Raw genomic sequence first — 17,612 nt, 5'->3', positions numbered from 1 at the left:
AAGACAGAAGGATTGGGAAAGGGAGAGGGGTGGACAAAGACAGAGGGATTGGGAAAGGGAGATGGTTGGCAAAGGGAAAGGGATGGGGAAAGGTATAGGTAAAAAGCAGAGATCTGAGGAAAGGGTGATAGCAGAGGAAAGGGTAAAGGGTGGGCTAATGTGCAGTTGATTGTTGTGCTTTTTTTTGCTGTACAAGCACATGACCGTCAGGACGCAAAGTTCCAAAGCAGCTTTCCGTCACAAATACCGCTGTAACCCTCATCAGGACAAACGATGCTTCGATGTGGACGCCACTGAGAGACAAAGAGAAACGTATTCGATGTTTTGGAGAAGTTTATCAAGCAAAATGACATTGATATCGAAATTTGATGTAGAATACTTGTGGTAAACAAAAAACGCAAGATCTACTCATTCGACGACGTTTGCAGTAGAGCTGATTAACCTCTGACGGTTTAGTAGAGTTGGGGGTAGGTAGGATATAATAGTATGGGTTTAATAAAAATATATAAAAAAAATCACAAAGAGGAAGTATGCGAATTATCGGACGATTTATGGGGAAAAGGACAAAGGATGGGGAAAGGTGGTATTGGATGGGGAAAGGGAGTGGGATGTGGAAAAAGGTGGGTGCGTGGGGAAAGGGAAAGCGGCAAGGGATAGAATAAGGGTGGTGGATGGGAAAGGTCAAGTGATAGAAACATGAAGAGGGATGGGGAATGGATGAGAATGGGGAAAGGGAGTGGCGGAGTGATTGGTTAGGGATAGGGATTGAAAAAGGGAGAGTGATGGGTAACGGGAGATGGCTGCGAAAAGGAAGAGGGATGTGGATTGGAGATGGTTAATTTACTGTCGGTCGTCAAGTTTTCTCGCCCGTTTTATAGTTTTAACGACGTCATTTGTGCAATGAATGTCATTTCCTTCAAATAAGCTGTAGATATATTGCATCGGTTGTATCAAGAGGTCATTTAACACGTTTATTCTAAGGTTTATAATTGTTCATGAAAAATAGTGGATTGATGACGTCATTTGTGAGTGTTTGCATTTAAAGGCGAAATTTGCAAATACAAGGCGAGAATGAAATTTGAAATTAACGTTAAGAATATGTGCAATAAATCAGTAGAATTACTTTGTATATTCCAACGCGTGTTGGTCAATGTGTAGACAAAAGAATACATCTCAAGCATGGGCAATAAAAATACCTAGATCAATGCATCCAAACTTTATAGGATCACTTCACGTACGTTTCGATCATCCCCCATTCGTTCAAAATTACCTGTCAAAAGTATCATTTAACATCTCGTTTTGTGTAGTATTTTATTAATCAATCGCCATGTTTGAAAACGGATAACAATGACTGAAATGATGGTTATATCTCTGTGACTTACTTTTCGTAATCTTGACAACCAAACAATCTGAATAGAAGTATCATCATACACAATCTAAAATATGAAACTTGAAAATGATTAATTGTTCCACATTTAAACACACATGAAAAAAATCGATATTTCGCAGTTGTATATCCATTATTACGATTATTATTATTCTAATTATTATTATTATTATTATTATTATTAGTAGTAGTAGTAGTAGTAGTAGTAGTAGTAGTAGTAGTAGTAGTAGTAGTAGTAGTAGTAGTATAGTAGTAGTAGTAGTAGTAGTAGTAGTAGTAGTAGTAGTAGTAGTAGTAGTAGTAGTAGTAGTAGTAGTAGTAGTAGTAGTAGTAGCAATAGTAGTAGTAGTAGTAGTAGTAGTAGTAGTAGTAGTAGTAGTAGTAGTAGTAGTAGTAGTAGTAGTAGTAGTAGTAGTAGTAGTAGTAGTAGTAGTAGTAGTAGTAGTAGTAGTAGTAGTGGTAGTAGTAGTAGAAGTAGTAGTAGTAGTAGTAGTAGTAGTAGTAGTAGTAGTAGTAGTAGTAGTAGTAGTAGTACTTTTATAATAATTATTGATGCTATTATTATTATTATTATTATTATTATTATAATTTTTTTTTATTTTTTTGAGATTTTTTTAGGTCTTTTATATGCACATTACACACACTCAATTATATGTAGCTACGCCACTGGACTCTATATATTGAGTCGATAGTACCTTAATTCCGATGTAAATGTAATATCTTTGTGAATCGATTTCAGGTTATCTATGAACATGCGCAGTGGACGAAAAGTAAATTTACTTCCTAGGTCGTTTTGAAGATCAACTAAATAAAGGTAAATATTACTCGTATTTCTTTATTGAGAATTGTTTGATAGATCATGAAGAGCAAGATCTTGTGGTACTAAAACAATATAGCACATTTGAACGATCTGTAATGCAATTCTAAATAAGACCGTCGATCACAACTTTCGTTTTTTTAAGATAAATATAAACAAAACGTATTAATGCGATTGTGTAAGGTCAGTTATTTGACTTGATTGTACAGAAGGGGTACGTTTTCATTTTTTAAAACAATTCGTGTACAAAAGTGATTAATGTAGTATGTTTAGATGGAGGTACCCGGAAGGAAGCGTGACCCTGACCTTGACAAGGGTTCCACTGACGCCACGGTCTACTGCCAGCCGTGTGGAGAGGGCGGTAAACGCGCTGTGGCCCAGGACTTCTGTCAGACATGCGAGGAGTACATGTGTGCTCCCTGTATCGAGTACCATAGGATATTGAAGATGTCTAGGAACCACATTATACTGTCTAAAGATAAGATGCCCTCCTTTTACCCGTCAACTAAGCAGTCAGCTATCGCAGACACGGAATATTGTAAAGACCAACCGAAGGAGATTATAAAGTTTTACTGCCCGACCCATGAAGACCTTGGCTGTGGTGCCCGTGTCGTACTCGACCATCGCAGCTGTAAAGTTGACTACATCGCTGATGTGGCTAAAGATTTTGTCACTGGATATGAATTCAGAGAGCTTGAGCCATCGATTAAACGATCTGAAGATATTCTACGCGAGTAGTCAAAGAGCTCTTTGTTGAGGTTGAAAACCAGTCTAAGGTTGAAATAGAGAAACTAAGGGAGTTCCGGGCAGAAATCAACACCTACCTGGGCCGCCACGGGAAGGAGTTACTAAGCAACCTTCAGAAAGTGAGGAACGAGGATGAAAAAGTGTTGCATACCTTAAAGACCGATTGTGAGTTGACAAAAACTCGACTAAAGGTCATGAAGACGGAACTGACATCCGGTGACATATTGCTGAGCCAGCGGTACTTGACGGCAAGGCGAGGCCGGAAGGAGCTACGGGGGGGACAATGCCTGGTAGGATTCATGCCCGGAAGTACCGGTTTACTAGGGACGAGGACACGGAGCGACTGCTGGGATCGAACATATGCCTTGGAACACTGGACTTCACGGAAGAGTTTCGAAAGAATAGTATGTTTAAGTATCACTCTACCTTTTTAAAGATTTTATTGTAAATACTGGATCTAAATTCTTAGTAATATCCCGTGAATTTGTCCTTAGTGTCTTTTATTTAGCTCTTACTAATACAAAGTATGACAAGTGAAACGTTTAATTCAAGGTTTATGATTAATAATATATTATGATACAGTAAATTTGGTAAACCAGTCTGATTGCAAATATACTGTTAATGAACATAGGAGATCGTCGGAGCGAACACCACGCTCGGCTATTCTGTTTTAACTTCGGTATAACTCGGCATTAATCATTCATAGAAAACTAAATAGTTACTGGGCTTTCTGTACATAAACCATGCCTATCACAACAACCCGACTTATTCAATCGAAAACAAAGAACTTTAAATAGCGTTTATTTTGCCGTTGGGAATAAAAAAAACAATATGACTATTTTTCTTGTTTTAAAAGCCTAGGGTGATCAGCTGACACTAAGTAGTGGCAATGTCAATTTTAGATATATATCAACGAGATGCATATTGTCCAAAGGTTATGTTTTAAACGCTTTTATATTGCAATTGAGAAAAGTAAATATTTCCAATAAAAAGATATAAATAATTTTGCCGACGAATTTCTACAGTCGTTATTATGTTATATACCAATTGTGTTACTTTAATCGTTTTATGTCCAATATTCACTCTAAAAAAACAAAGTAGAAGCAACCGCTGTGACATGTTGTTACCCCCGAAAGAAAAAACAAATCTTTGTTTGTGTTAATGTGCACAAATTTGCCCCATTGGGTAAATCTCGTCACAAACATTTGGCTTAAATATCAAAATGGCAGAAACAAAGCGTGTTAATAATGTTTCCGTAAGATATAAAGTGAAAGCAAAAACGCTACAGTGAATATTTTTGAAGGCACACTATGACGGGAACATTGAAACGATTTGCAAAGCAACTACTAAAATACAGCTTTTGGTGCTCACACATTGAAATACATTGCAAATTACACCAAAACAAAAAAAATATATCCTTTTCATAGTTCCTATTTAATACTAGGTGTCCTTGTCTTGTCTGTTTTATCTTAATTTTCTCATTAAGAATAAACTAAAAATGAAGCTGTGCTCGTTAAACGAAACATGAGCCGTTATCTCATTTAAATTATAAAATGAAAGTGAAAAATAATCTAGTCCTTAATTGTGTTCAGTTCAAGTTCCGGACCTCTCTACTGTCACATGGCAGAATGAAGCAGACATCCAGACTAAAGCGCCACCGGACCAGAAAACCTGTTTATAACCGGCCTCGCCCTGCTCTCTCATGGCCTCTGCTTTCTGACTGACTTTCAAAACAACTATGCAAAACTGGTTGACATCAACACCAGCAACGTCACGTCCCTCCTCGAACTGCCATGCGGGCCTTGGGACGTTTGTGCGCTTCCTGATGACCAGGCCGCCGTCACTCTTAAGAAAAAAAACATAATTCAGTTCCTGTCTACGAAAAGTATTTAATAAAATGTTTTACTCTTTGATATCATAATTTTAAAAAAGAATACCAAAATGTAAAAAAAGAATTGTGTCGGGCACTGGGTATGAACCGGTGTCGCAAAAATTGCAGTCTAGTTTGTGTCCACTGTGCTACGAAGGATAAGCCCCAAACCTTTTGCAATATTTAAGCTATATACCTAACTCGGTATTATCACGCGAAAACATTGACTAGCCAATCACGCATAAGAATGAATTCTACTACCAAGTAATCTTTTTTAATGGAAAAATACGAGATAACTGCGAAAAAATAAATTAATTGTAAACTATGTGGTACATCAGCTAGTTAGTTTCATTGCATGTTGGTCCAGCCCTTTCTGTGAATTCATAATGTACATGATATTATCGCACTTCAACAGGCTCGACCCAGATAAACAGCATATGCCTGAATTAACTACTATCCAGAAGAAGCCTTGTGTACTTAAAGTCTGTCAAACGGGGTATCAATAGCAAATATTATACGTCACTGAACATTTTGATTGACAAGCCCTTATATGTTGCGATAGCCATTAACATATTTACATTATCATTATGTGAGGTTTAAAGTTCTACATGATTTATAGGAATTAAGAAAGGCTTTCTGAATGAGCAACTGTAATTTGAGCTCAATTTGTAAGTATAACACGCTTATGTTCAGATTTTACCACCCCGATAGATCAGTGGTGGAGTGTTTGCTCCGGATGCGAAAATTCGGGAGCTCAAAACCCGGCCGCGTCAAACAAAAGGACGTTAAAATATTATGTCTGAAGCTCCATTGTCAAGCTCTTGGCATTAAACGATTAGTACGTATTTGGAAAAGGTTACTGGTTCAACCCTTGGAAGGGAGAGGTCTCTTCGTAAATAGCTATGGCTCAAACCTTGATCACCTGTACCTCTCATTGTTTCTTCACGTCTGGATTTGACTGAGAACTGCAGTCACTTCGATCTCATGTCACTACTGGCATTCGAGAAACAATTCAGGTCGTGATGGCGTCACGGCGGGGTTAACATAATAAGGTTGATGTTATCACTTATCTATAGAAATATTTATTCAACTGTTTATGATTTGCGAATTTCACTTAGTAGGTGGTAACACGAATCTTATCTAGGCACGTTCTGGACACTCTCAAGCCTATTTTTAGTCTTATGAGTTTTATCTTATCAAAACGGTAACGCGAGTATGAACTAGATAGTAAGATAATTATCGCGAAAATGAAATGGTTAACACGAAACAATTTGCGACAGGTTACAGGTTATATAACGGTAGTTATATGCCATCATATGTTTCAGTTAATAAAGGGTTTGAGGCTTACTTTTGCGCTTTGGTTCCCCGCTTGTAATGCATGTGCAGTTGAGCTCAAAATTCGTTAGCTGCCAATTTCCACTTTAAACATTTACCTGTAGCCTCGCTGATGTTCATAGAAATCACGTTGATCATTATATCATACGTGCGCTGTACACATACTTTGATGACGTAGTTACCCAAAAGTTGCCGTACACGTACCAATACAAACAATACTTAAGCAAATATCAACATTTGTTCAAGGGTTCCATTCGTCAATATCTTAGTTTTTACAATCTTCATGTGTGTCACACTTTATTTCGTCGTAGAAAGTGCATTTTACAAAACATGAGCGAGTCCCTTTAACAAATATATAATATATACCCATCGTAAATCAACACGCAATACATATCGCAAAATACGATAGCCCGTATTCCACTCCAGTGCAATTCGGCTGTATTCCAATCTTGTGACGTCCCGTCATAGCATGTATCGTTGCGCGATGTTAAAATGACGTCATTAAACAAAATAGTGCATCGTTGAAATGATAATCATTATGAAAACATGTGGCTTTTAAGTGATTTTACCAGCAATGTATATAATAAAAGGGTTATTAGTACTGCGTTTTGATCCGGAATGTCATATTCGATTCTCGTGGATTTTTGCTAGCGCCTCGAGAAATCCGAATCTGCAAAAATCCACTCGAGTCGAATACAACCTCCCGGATCAAAACGCAGTACTAATAAACCTATTATATATACATTGCATATAAAAAGTGTTTTGAAGGAGCACCAATGGGATCCTCAAAATGTATTTCTTATATGCATTGTTTGTTAATACCATACTTACATTTACCCACTGAATTGTTGGTTATTTTATTTAGTTGATCGTTCAAAGTCTCTTGTTAGGTAAATATTTTTGATAACTTTAAACAATTACTTTAAGTATTTACATGCATAGTTTTATAAAGTATAAGTATCATATGCTTTTTGTTCACACTGTTTTAGAAGCAATTTTGAACAATATATCATGCTTTTAAATGCTTAATGATCAGTAATGTTGTTAACCCCCTTAGCTTGATATGTACATATCCTATTTTTAGCCTGTTATCAAATTCTGTTTTGAAATTCTATACGTGATATGATCTTTGTGACTGAATGTTATATTTCATGGATAGCAACCCAATCAAATTCTTCAGAGACTATACAGTATTTAAAGAGGTATGTGTACATTTTATAAAATGGGTATCGAAAACAATTCGTGTGCAATGTTCAAAATTATCAAAAGTTTACATTAAAGTTCTGTTTATTCTTTTTTGAAACATGCGACCAATTATGCTCTATTTCGATAGTAAGCATTTGTAACGGTATTGAAAACTGAACGATTTAAGGCTTTTATTTAAAACAAAAATGTTATTTCATTTCAGAAGAATATATGGCTGTTGCTTTTGGTATTGAAAGAATTGCCACAATAGAACAGTTTAAAAGTTGTTACAGTAAACTTGTTGTGATCAAGATTGGAGTACTTTTGCTAAAGACAATAAGCGGACACTGTGAAAACAAACCAAAAACATATTGAGGATTATTTTCCATTTGAAATAATGGGACTCTCCCCTGCTCGAGATAAATGTGCAAGAAATTACCTTCAAGCAATACTCTCTTATTCAGAGTATATGGTAACCATATTTTATGATTAAATCTAAACTTAATATTTTCAATTTTTGAAATATCGGAAGATTGGATAGGGAAAGGGGTTCGGAAAGGAAAAAGGGGTTAGGAGAGCGAGAGATATGCGAATTCTTAGATTAATGGGACAGGGTGAGGAATGGGGAAATGATGAGATATTGGAAAAGGGATTGGGTAATGGGAAGGGTTGGGGAAAGAAAGAGACATGGGGAAAGGATGATATATTGGGAAAGGAATGGGAAATTGGAACCGATGGGGAAAAGGGAGAGGGATGGGGTAAGGGAGTGGGATGGAGAAAGGAAAAGGAATGTTGGTAAGGAGATTAAGGGGAAGGGGAGTGACGATGAAGGGACAGGAAATGGGTAAGGATGAGGGATGGTGAAGGATGAGTAATAGGGGAAGGGAAAGATGTGTGAAACAGAAAAGAGATTGTAAAAAGAAGAGAAATATGGCGAGGGGGATGTATTGGTAAAGGAAGGGAATGGGAAAGGAAGGGGTGGGGAAAGGAAAATTGAGGGGGAAATGGAGATTCTTGGAAATAAATGGGGAAGGGGAAGGGATGGGGAAAGGATAATGAATGGGGAAAGGAAGATAGAGGGGACAGTCGAGGGACTGAGAAGAAAGAGGAATGGGAAAAGGGTCAAAGATGCGGTAAAGAAGATGGGTGTGGTGGAAGGTAGGGAGACGGGGAAAGGGAGCGATTTGGGGAAAGGGTGAGGATTGTGAAAAGCAATGGGGATGGGGAAAGGAGGTGGATGAGGAAAGGGATAGAGATGGGAAGGGATTGAAATGGAGAAAAAAGTGTGGATCGGGGAAAAGGGCTGAGAAAGGGAGATGGGAAATAATGGGGAAAGGTCTTTGGATCGCAAAAGGGTGGAGAGCGGAGAGGGATTGGGGAAGGCAGATAGATGGGGAAAGGGTGTGTAAACGGCGAAAGGGAGAGGGATTGGGAAACGGGTATGGATTGGGAAAGTGAGTGGGATGGGGAAAGGCAGTTAGGTGTGGAAAGGGAGGAGGATGGGTTAAGGCAGAGGGACCTATTTTTACAATATTCACTTAAACTATAATTAATGTTTTCCTTGTTTGGTTTTTGACATTCTGTCCTTAAGTCCATTGCTGACAACAGACGTTTTACCAGCAGATTCACTATATTTCTAAATATCGTCAACATAAGGAGCATGTGTCGGAATAAATTCTTCATACATATACGTTGAAGAAAAAACTTGTTGCCATCCACTTCTGTAGAAGGTCCGAAGAGGATCCACTTTGTCCGCCAAACCGTTTGGTAAAGTGTCATCCTTGTGCGTCTGCAATGTTTCTACAAAACCATAAATTATACCTTATTCATATATTAAATCAATTCGGTTAACTCTCATGGCTTATGACTTAGAATTATGACATTCGTATAAATTAATAAAACAACTATTTTACATATAAACTTGTACTTGTGATGACTATAACGATTCATCTCTGGCGATTCCGCCTTGAATCAGCAATGCCGTTCTTTTATAACTTCATGACAATATTCACATATAAACTAGTACTGGTGATTCCACCTTGTACAGTGTACAATATGATTCATCTCTGGCGATTCCGTTATGAATCATCAATGCCAATTTTTATAACTTTATACCAAGAGTTGCATTTTTACTAGTATACACTCCAGTAGTATACAACACAGCACATTGCAAACATACATTTACATATCATTGAGACATTTATATAGTGTACTTGTTATTTGTATTACATAATATTTATTTTTTAAGTATTGGTGTATGAGTGATATCAACTGCAAAAACATATTGTACAAAAATGTCTATATAGGTGACTGCCAAAGCAGGTAGCAGTTATTTAATATTTTAATATCTAAGTGTTTAAAGAAAAGAGAGTAAGAAGATAATAAGGGAGAAGGATAGAGCGGATAGAAAGGAGGTAATTATGCATTGATGTAGTTATTCAGCAGATGCCATTTGTTTTTTATAAAGTATATTTTGATATTGACTAAAGCTGTTTCAAATTACTGAATCTAACATAAAATAATCTCTTAGTGTATTAGCATCTCAACTTATGTGATATAATTAAATTAGTATTCTTTTAAAAATACTAATTTTAATTCCAAAAATATGATTCTGAACAGAAAATCCGGAATTATTTTCGCAAGGTGTGTAATACATTTTCACTGTTGGCAAATCAAACCACTTAATTACATTCACAGCCACTGAATGACAATATCATGAGCAATGATCAGATGCATTCAAATTGTTTAAGAACTAAACACAATCCTCAAATCCTATTTTATTTTCTAAGGAAAACATATCCTAATGGCTTGTAAAGCAAACCAGGAAGCTCATCTGTCTAGCAATTATAATGGCAGCCAAATGTACTTTTGCACTTATACAAACAGTATCCGTATTTATACGCAAATACAGGACAAAACACTGACTCTGACATAATAAGTTTTACTTATCACTCAGTTTATTAACAACTCAACTTATGATAAATTGAATAAGTAGTCTTAAAAAATACTAATAATAATGCCAACATTCTGAATTTTAAATCTTTTAAACCAAAAAATCCAGAATTATTCATATTGTATCAAATCTTTCTCATTCAATTCAGAGACGACTGAATGTCATTTATAATATTTATTTTTATATGTGGGCCACAACTACGGCTGACGCTGACTGGTGATGTTATAACCGAAAACCACAAGGCGGGGGAACACCATCGGAAGCGCGGCACTTGAACAGAAAGTGACGACAACGAAGAACAACTGCCATGTATGGGGTGATACAACATGACCAGGAAATCCGTGTAGCTTCGACCTAATTGTTTTGCATCGTTCACCTACGTGTTTCTCGCAAAACAGAAATATAAAAAATGTCACCTAAATATGTATAAGATAGACAACAAGTGGACGTATCTATGATATATATACCCGAGCGTAGCGAAGGTATTTTTGTCGTAGATACGTCCACGAGGTGTCTATCCGGATTAGACCATGTGAACTAAAGCTGAGGTTTGGTTCTTGTTATTCAATTTAAAGACTCATCGTTTCAAAGATCTTCAGATGTTAGAATAAAGCTTACCGAAAAAGTGATTTGGTATGGCCTTACAAATAAATGCACTTTACGTATTATTTGTAACTTGTTGTGAAAATGTAATGTTTTTTCAGTAGTATTAACTGATGTTTGTATGTATAATATTCGCCATTGAGCTAGTTATCAACGCTAGTGTCTGCTAATAGAGATAAGTCAAAAATATCTAAAATGAGAACAGCATCATGCACAAGTCAATGTTTCTGTTAAATATGGCACAGTGGTTGTTGCAGTGGGAGAGGGTCTTTTGGGGATAACGTTGACTTGGTATTTATACATCGGACGATAGACCACAGTCCTTGGACTTTCTGTATGCCTAGATGTTTTACGCAATTATGAGGTTGTCTAAATGGCTCAAGGATCCGGATGTAAATACAGAAAAAAGAGTGTTTCTGTTTAAGTATCATTTTTTTATTAAAGTTAAATGAAAGAGAAAAACAGGTGGCCTTTTTGCATAGATCTTAACATAATTCCACACTGTTTTTCAAAAACTGATAGTTTTCAGTGTAAAAAATGGAAAAATCATTGCCTGTGGAACTATGTAAATTGGTTGTTTGTAGCCTTATTCCGTCTTGACCTCAGGGTCATGTATTACTACTCAATTTTGTGAGACAACGCATGTGTCAAACCTATGTTTTCTTGTGATTAAATTTTGTTCCATGGATTGTTCTGCAGCAGCAAATTGCTTGTTTTTCAATTGGGACTGTTTCAAAGTGAAAAGCCAGGTTAGTGTCCATATGATACATATAGTAAAATTAACTGTGGTCTCAGGCCAAATATCATACGAGTTCCAGCCAAACACACCATGCCCCGACCCTAACCTGGTGGAGCAAAACATTTTTAGGTGCATTACGAACTCTTAAATAATATTTTTGTCGTGAACGGCTCGAGTAAGGGTTTTGATAACTATACTTGTGACATATTACTTGTCATATTACACTTCATATACGGAATTCACCACGATCAATATAATCAATTTGCAAATGGCGCTGGATCGTGTTTCAATTTTCTTTATCTTATATACCCGCTGTTTACTGTATTAAGGTTTCATTGAGACGAAACAGATACCTACTGATGAACGGTCAAACCATTAAATTTGATAGTTGTCTAAAGTTTTCATTATCAGCATATAACTAAATCAATCCAATTGAGGAATATGACCTGTATGAACTATAATAAATCATGATAATAGTATATAGCACTGAACCTTTTCTGAATATGTTACTAAACCCTAAGAGGTAACAACTTATTTTTAGCGACTTAAATAGTGGAAAGACCAACTAAAATAATGTTCAGCTACTCTGGTTCCACTGAATTCGATTCTTGATATCCCATTTTAGTTTTTTCTCCAGTATGGAATAGTGTTTCCAGTTTGCTTTTAAAGTATATTCATTGATCATGAAAGTAATTTTTAAAGTGGGTGCCTGATAAATTACAGATTATTTTTCTTGGCCTATGAATACAGTTTCATGCTTAACTGTTCATCAAATGTGATCCATTTTGCCTCAATGATATCGTGTTTTAGGAGTTGTATACAAACTTCTGATGGTACAACCACTTGTATACTAGTAAAATATACAGTACAAAGTGCATATTTATAAAAAAAAAAAAATCAGTATTTTTTTCACATTTTCGGTATTATATTTTTAGATTAGATTGATAAGATTTTTTTGATTTAAAAAAAAAAGATTGAGTTTGAAAATCCGGTGCCAGTGGGTACAACCGGTATATGAGAAATGGAGCAATGAAATAGCGTATGCCCATTTGTTGGATAAGAGTAAGCGTGTTCTAATCTTTAATAGTATGTCAACGAAACATTCACTTTCTAAGTAAAACTAGAGGCACTTAATAATAAAGTGGCGAAAATAAATTCCTCTAACAAACATTTATTGCCTTTTTAAACAAAAGAAACATGTTCTCACTGGCTAAAGGTTATGTATTTAACTGAATTAAAGCTGCACTCTCACAGATTGAACGTTTTGACAACTTTTTTTGTCTTGGAACAAGCCATTTTTTATTTGTCCGGTCACTTCAAAAAACAAGGACTTCTGCCTACTGCCCGCCTCAAATTTAACAATCAATTGAATTGATTGTGAACGTATCGGCTCCCCAAAACTGAATGCCCTTACATTCATATGCGCACGAAATACTCTTGCGTATAAATCACTTCATATTTATGTCTATATATAGCTGTGGAAATTGAGTATTTGTTCCACATTTTAAAATACATGTACATTGATTATTTTATGGTGAAGGAGATGTGAAATTTGAGTTAGAACTAAGATAATACAAAATGTATTTCACTTGTGTTATCTTCATAAATTCATAGGGTTACGGGTTTATCATTACTATAATCAGTATTACAAGTCCCCCGTCGTTATCATTATATATTATCTTAAATATTAAAACTGTCTGAAGCGGTACAAAAGTTATTTTTCTTTGGCTTTGAAGATCAACTAAAGTAAGGTAAATTTTCCGTATATATCTTTATTTTCTATTGTTTGAAAATAACCGAATTTAAACGCAAAATTTGATCAACGATAAAAAATATAAAAGTTACACATCTGAAAACAGTCTAATGCAACGCTAAATTAGAACCTCGATGAATAGTTTAGTTTGAAAAAGATTCATATGGACATAGCGTATTGTTTGTGTAGGGTCGGTAATTTGTCTTCATCGTAGTTAAATGTTAAATTAAACACGTTGCTTATTCAAGTGTTTTATAAAATTAGTTTCCATAGATGGAGGTACCCGGAAAGAAGCGTGACCCTGGCCTTGACAAGGGTTCCGCTGACACCACTGTCTACTGCCAGCCGTGTGGGGAGGGCAGTAAACGCGCTGTAGCCCAGGGCTTCTGTCAGACGTGCCAAGAGTACATCTGTGCTCCCTGTATCGAATACCATAAGCAATTGAAGATGTCCAGGAACCACATTCTGCTGTCTAATGATAAGCTGCCCTCTTTATACCCGTCCACCAAGCAGTCAGCTATCGCAGACACGGAGTATTGTAAAGACCATCCGAAGGAGATGATCAAATTTTATTGCCCGACCCACGGATACCTTTGCTGTGGTGATTGTGTCGTTCTCGACCATCGCAGCTGTAAAGTTGACTACATCGCTGATGTGGCTAAAGAATTTGTCATTGGAAATGAATTTAGAGAGCTGGAACCTTCTATTAATCGAGCTGGATATATTTTATCCGGGCTCATTAGTAACGTCACGGAGCTTTTTGTTGATGTCAAAAACCAGTCTAAGATTGAGATAGATAAACTGACGAAGTTCCGTTCAGAAATAAACACATACCTTGACCGGCGCGAGAAGGAGTTGCTCGACAACATCAAGAAGGTGATGGCCGAGGATGAGAACGCGCTGACTGCACTAAAGAGCGATTGCGAGTTGATAAAAACCAGACTTGAGGCCATGAGGACGGAAGTGACTTCCGGTGACGTCTCGGTGAACCAGCGGTACGTGACGGCAAGGCGAGGCCGGAAGGAGCTACGGGAAATTTATGACAATATGGAGAAGATGCCTGGTAGAGTAAACGCCCGGAGGTACCAGTTTATTAAGGACGCGGACACGGAGCGGCTACTGGGATCGAAAATGGGCCTTGGAACACTTGACGTGGCGGGAGAGTTTCGAAAGAATAGTATGTTTAAAAATCACTTTACATGTTTAAGTATCACGTTACATGTTTAAGTATCACGTTACATGTTTAAGTATCACTTAACCCTCAAAAGGATAGCGTTGTAATTATTTGAGTAATTCTCTAAGTAATATCTCAATAATTTATATTGAGATCTTAATGGCCAAAGCTATTACTTAAATTATGACACAGGAGTTTATCTTTAACTAAATGAAAACGTTTTAATACAGAATTACTGATGATCAATATGGGTTTTTTTTCTGTTCGAAATACTATCTTTATGACTACTTTTACTGTTCTAAAAAAGGTGATCAGCTGACTCAAAGTAATGTTAATGCCCATTTTTAGTGCTGTGTCTTATATGCCCAACATTTGCACCCGGGGCAAACATATCAACGGGATGCACATTTGGCCTAGGGTATGTTTTTGACGAGTTTATATGACAATTGGGAAAAGTAAATATTTTCAATAAAAAAACAAAAGTTATAAATAATTTGCCAAAACATTTCGACAGATTTCTTTTTATATATCAATGAGTTACTTTTATTGTTTTATGTCGAATATTCGAATTAAGACCCCCAAAATAGAAACACACGCTGGGACATAAGGCAAATTCGCCTCCGAAAGAAAACAAATGCATGTTTGCGCTTATTTATCCCTGGGGTAAATCTTGTCACAATAATTGGGCTAAAATATCAAACTGACAGAAAAGACGTGTTAATAATGTGTTCGTAAGATATACGGAAAAATTGTACAGTGAATTTGTTTGCAGGCGTACTTATGACGGGAACATAAAAATGATTATAACTCAACTTGTCAAATATAGCTTTTGGTGTTCACTAGGTGAATTTTATTGTATATTACACTAAATCCAAAAACACCTCTTTATCATCTATATTTATTACCGTGTGTCCGTGTCTTGTTTGTTAAATCTTAATTTTCTCATTGACAAAAAAACACTTAATATTGAAGCTGCACCTTTTTAAAAAAAGTTTAAACCATTGTCTCATTAAAGTTTATAAGACGAAAGTGAAAAAAAATAATCTAGTCCATTATTGTGTTCAGTTCCAGTTCCTGACCTCTCTACTGTCACATGGAAGAATGGAGCAGACATCCACGTCAGAGCGCCACAGGACCAGGATACCTGCTTTATTTCCGGCATCGCTCTGCTGTCTCACGGTCTCTTCCTTCTGACTGACCACGGTAACAGCTGTGCCAAACTGGTGGACGCCATCACCCGCGCCGTCACGTCCCGACTCGAACTGCCAGTCCAGCCCTATGACGTGTGTGCGCTTCCTGGTGACCAGGCCGCTGTCACTCTCCCGGATAAGTCCATGATACAACTGCTGTCTACGAAAGAAGGGCAGTTGTCGCGTGGAAAGGAAATTAAAGTATCATCTTGGTGTCGTGGCATTGCATACTACAACAATAGACTATACGTTTCTTACGTATTTACCCCGCGTATTGAAGTGATGAAATTGGATGGTCATATCTTATGTACATTTCAAACAGTGGATGGAAGACAAACTTTCCAACGCCCAATATACCCGACTGTGTCAGCTTCCACACCACCGACCCTGTACGTGTCTGACTACACTGCACACACCGTCCTCCAGCTGTCTCTAGACGGGAAGGTCCTACGAGAGTACAGTGACAAGAAGCTCAAACATCCCGCGTCGGTGGTGACGGTAGGTCCGGGTCAGCTGCTCGTGTGTGGATATGACGGTCACAACGTGATGCTGCTGACGGAGAGGGACGGCAAGATGGAGGAAATACTGGGACGGAAGGACGGACTGACATATTCCTACTCTGTGTCCTTCTGTCCCCACACAAACACAGTAGTTGTCGGAATGTCGCGTAATGACTCATTGAAGGTATTTAATGCAAACTGACAGTGTTTCTTCCTTAGTCGTGATCGTTATTTTTAGGAAGAAATTACCATGCATTAAATAACCTTTAAACAACTGAAAAGTAAATGTAAAAACATTTATTTTACAATTTCAGCTTGCGGTTTTGATTTGTTTTTTTTTTGTAACCTTGTGTTATCAAACTGAATAACCATTTATATTAAATGACATGTACAATATATCGAATAAATATTAAGTGTATTTTGCAGTTATGTTTAGCAAGAAAGAGAAAAACAAATTAGTGTAAATATTGTAGTAGTATCATAACCTTTTTTCAAGTAACTATAAAGGATGTTTTCAATGGAAATTTCCAAGTGTAAATCCAGCTTCCATTTGAAATGTAAAAGTGAAAAAATGATTTTATACCTACAAATGTAAGGTATCTAAGAAAATGTATTTACATTTTTTGAGTATTTACGTATCTTGAGACGCAAAAGTGATATTGCCTTTTTATTAAAATTGTATTTAATATTTCTTCATTGTCCATGTCCTGAAAATAACCAAAGATTTCACTTAAACATTTTAAATAAAAAAATGTTTATAAACAAATCTTGAAGTGTCGGTTGAGAAATCCTGCAAATATATGATAGCTGATTGGGGTCTGTATTTTTGTTAAATAATCACACTGTGTTCTTAGTGTTTCGATGATTTGATCTTAATAAACGTATATTATTCATATTAAGCAATAATCAATAAAGAAATGCAATGGCCTGTCGCAAATATTAATTCATTTATGTTAGGGCCATCATTTAAATCTATCAGATTAGTGGTAAATATTCCACAGCGGTTAATTTCATAAGAGCTTCATTGTGGCAGGTATCAATGGGATATTCCGAGAATAGCTAGAAGGGTCGCAGAATGACTCATTATTTTCACCGCCCCGATAGCTAAGTGGTGGAGTATTCTCTTTGGGTGCGGTAATTCGGGGGTTCACACACCGTACGGCGTCAAACAGGAAGACGTTAAAACATGTTATCAGAAACTCCCTTGCCAAGCGCTCGGCATTGAGAAATTTGGAAACGGGTACTGGTTCAACCCTGGGAACATGACCCCGTGTTTCGAAGGGGTCTCTGCGCGCAACTGGCTAAGGCTCAAACAAGAAATTCATGTACCTCAAATTGTTTCTTCAAGTCTTCTTATGT

The 17,612-nt window shown here is 36.7% G+C and overlaps 1 protein-coding gene across 1 annotated transcript; it reads left to right on the top strand.

The window, feature by feature from the left end:
• The first annotated feature begins 13,662 nt into the window (after positions 1-13,662).
• On the top strand, positions 13,663-16,608 carry LOC128244319 (uncharacterized). The gene is made up of 2 exons (XM_052962333.1): positions 13,663-14,566; positions 15,629-16,608. Exons 1-2 carry the CDS (start codon positions 13,663-13,665, stop codon positions 16,453-16,455), a joined length of 1,731 nt encoding a protein of 576 aa, XP_052818293.1. The 3' UTR covers positions 16,456-16,608.
• The last annotated feature ends 1,004 nt before the right edge of the window (positions 16,609-17,612 follow it).

Source organism: Mya arenaria, chromosome 8 (assembly GCF_026914265.1).
Source record: "Mya arenaria isolate MELC-2E11 chromosome 8, ASM2691426v1".
NCBI lineage: Eukaryota > Metazoa > Mollusca > Bivalvia > Myida > Myidae > Mya > Mya arenaria.
This window is presented reverse-complemented; position numbering and strand designations above follow the sequence as displayed.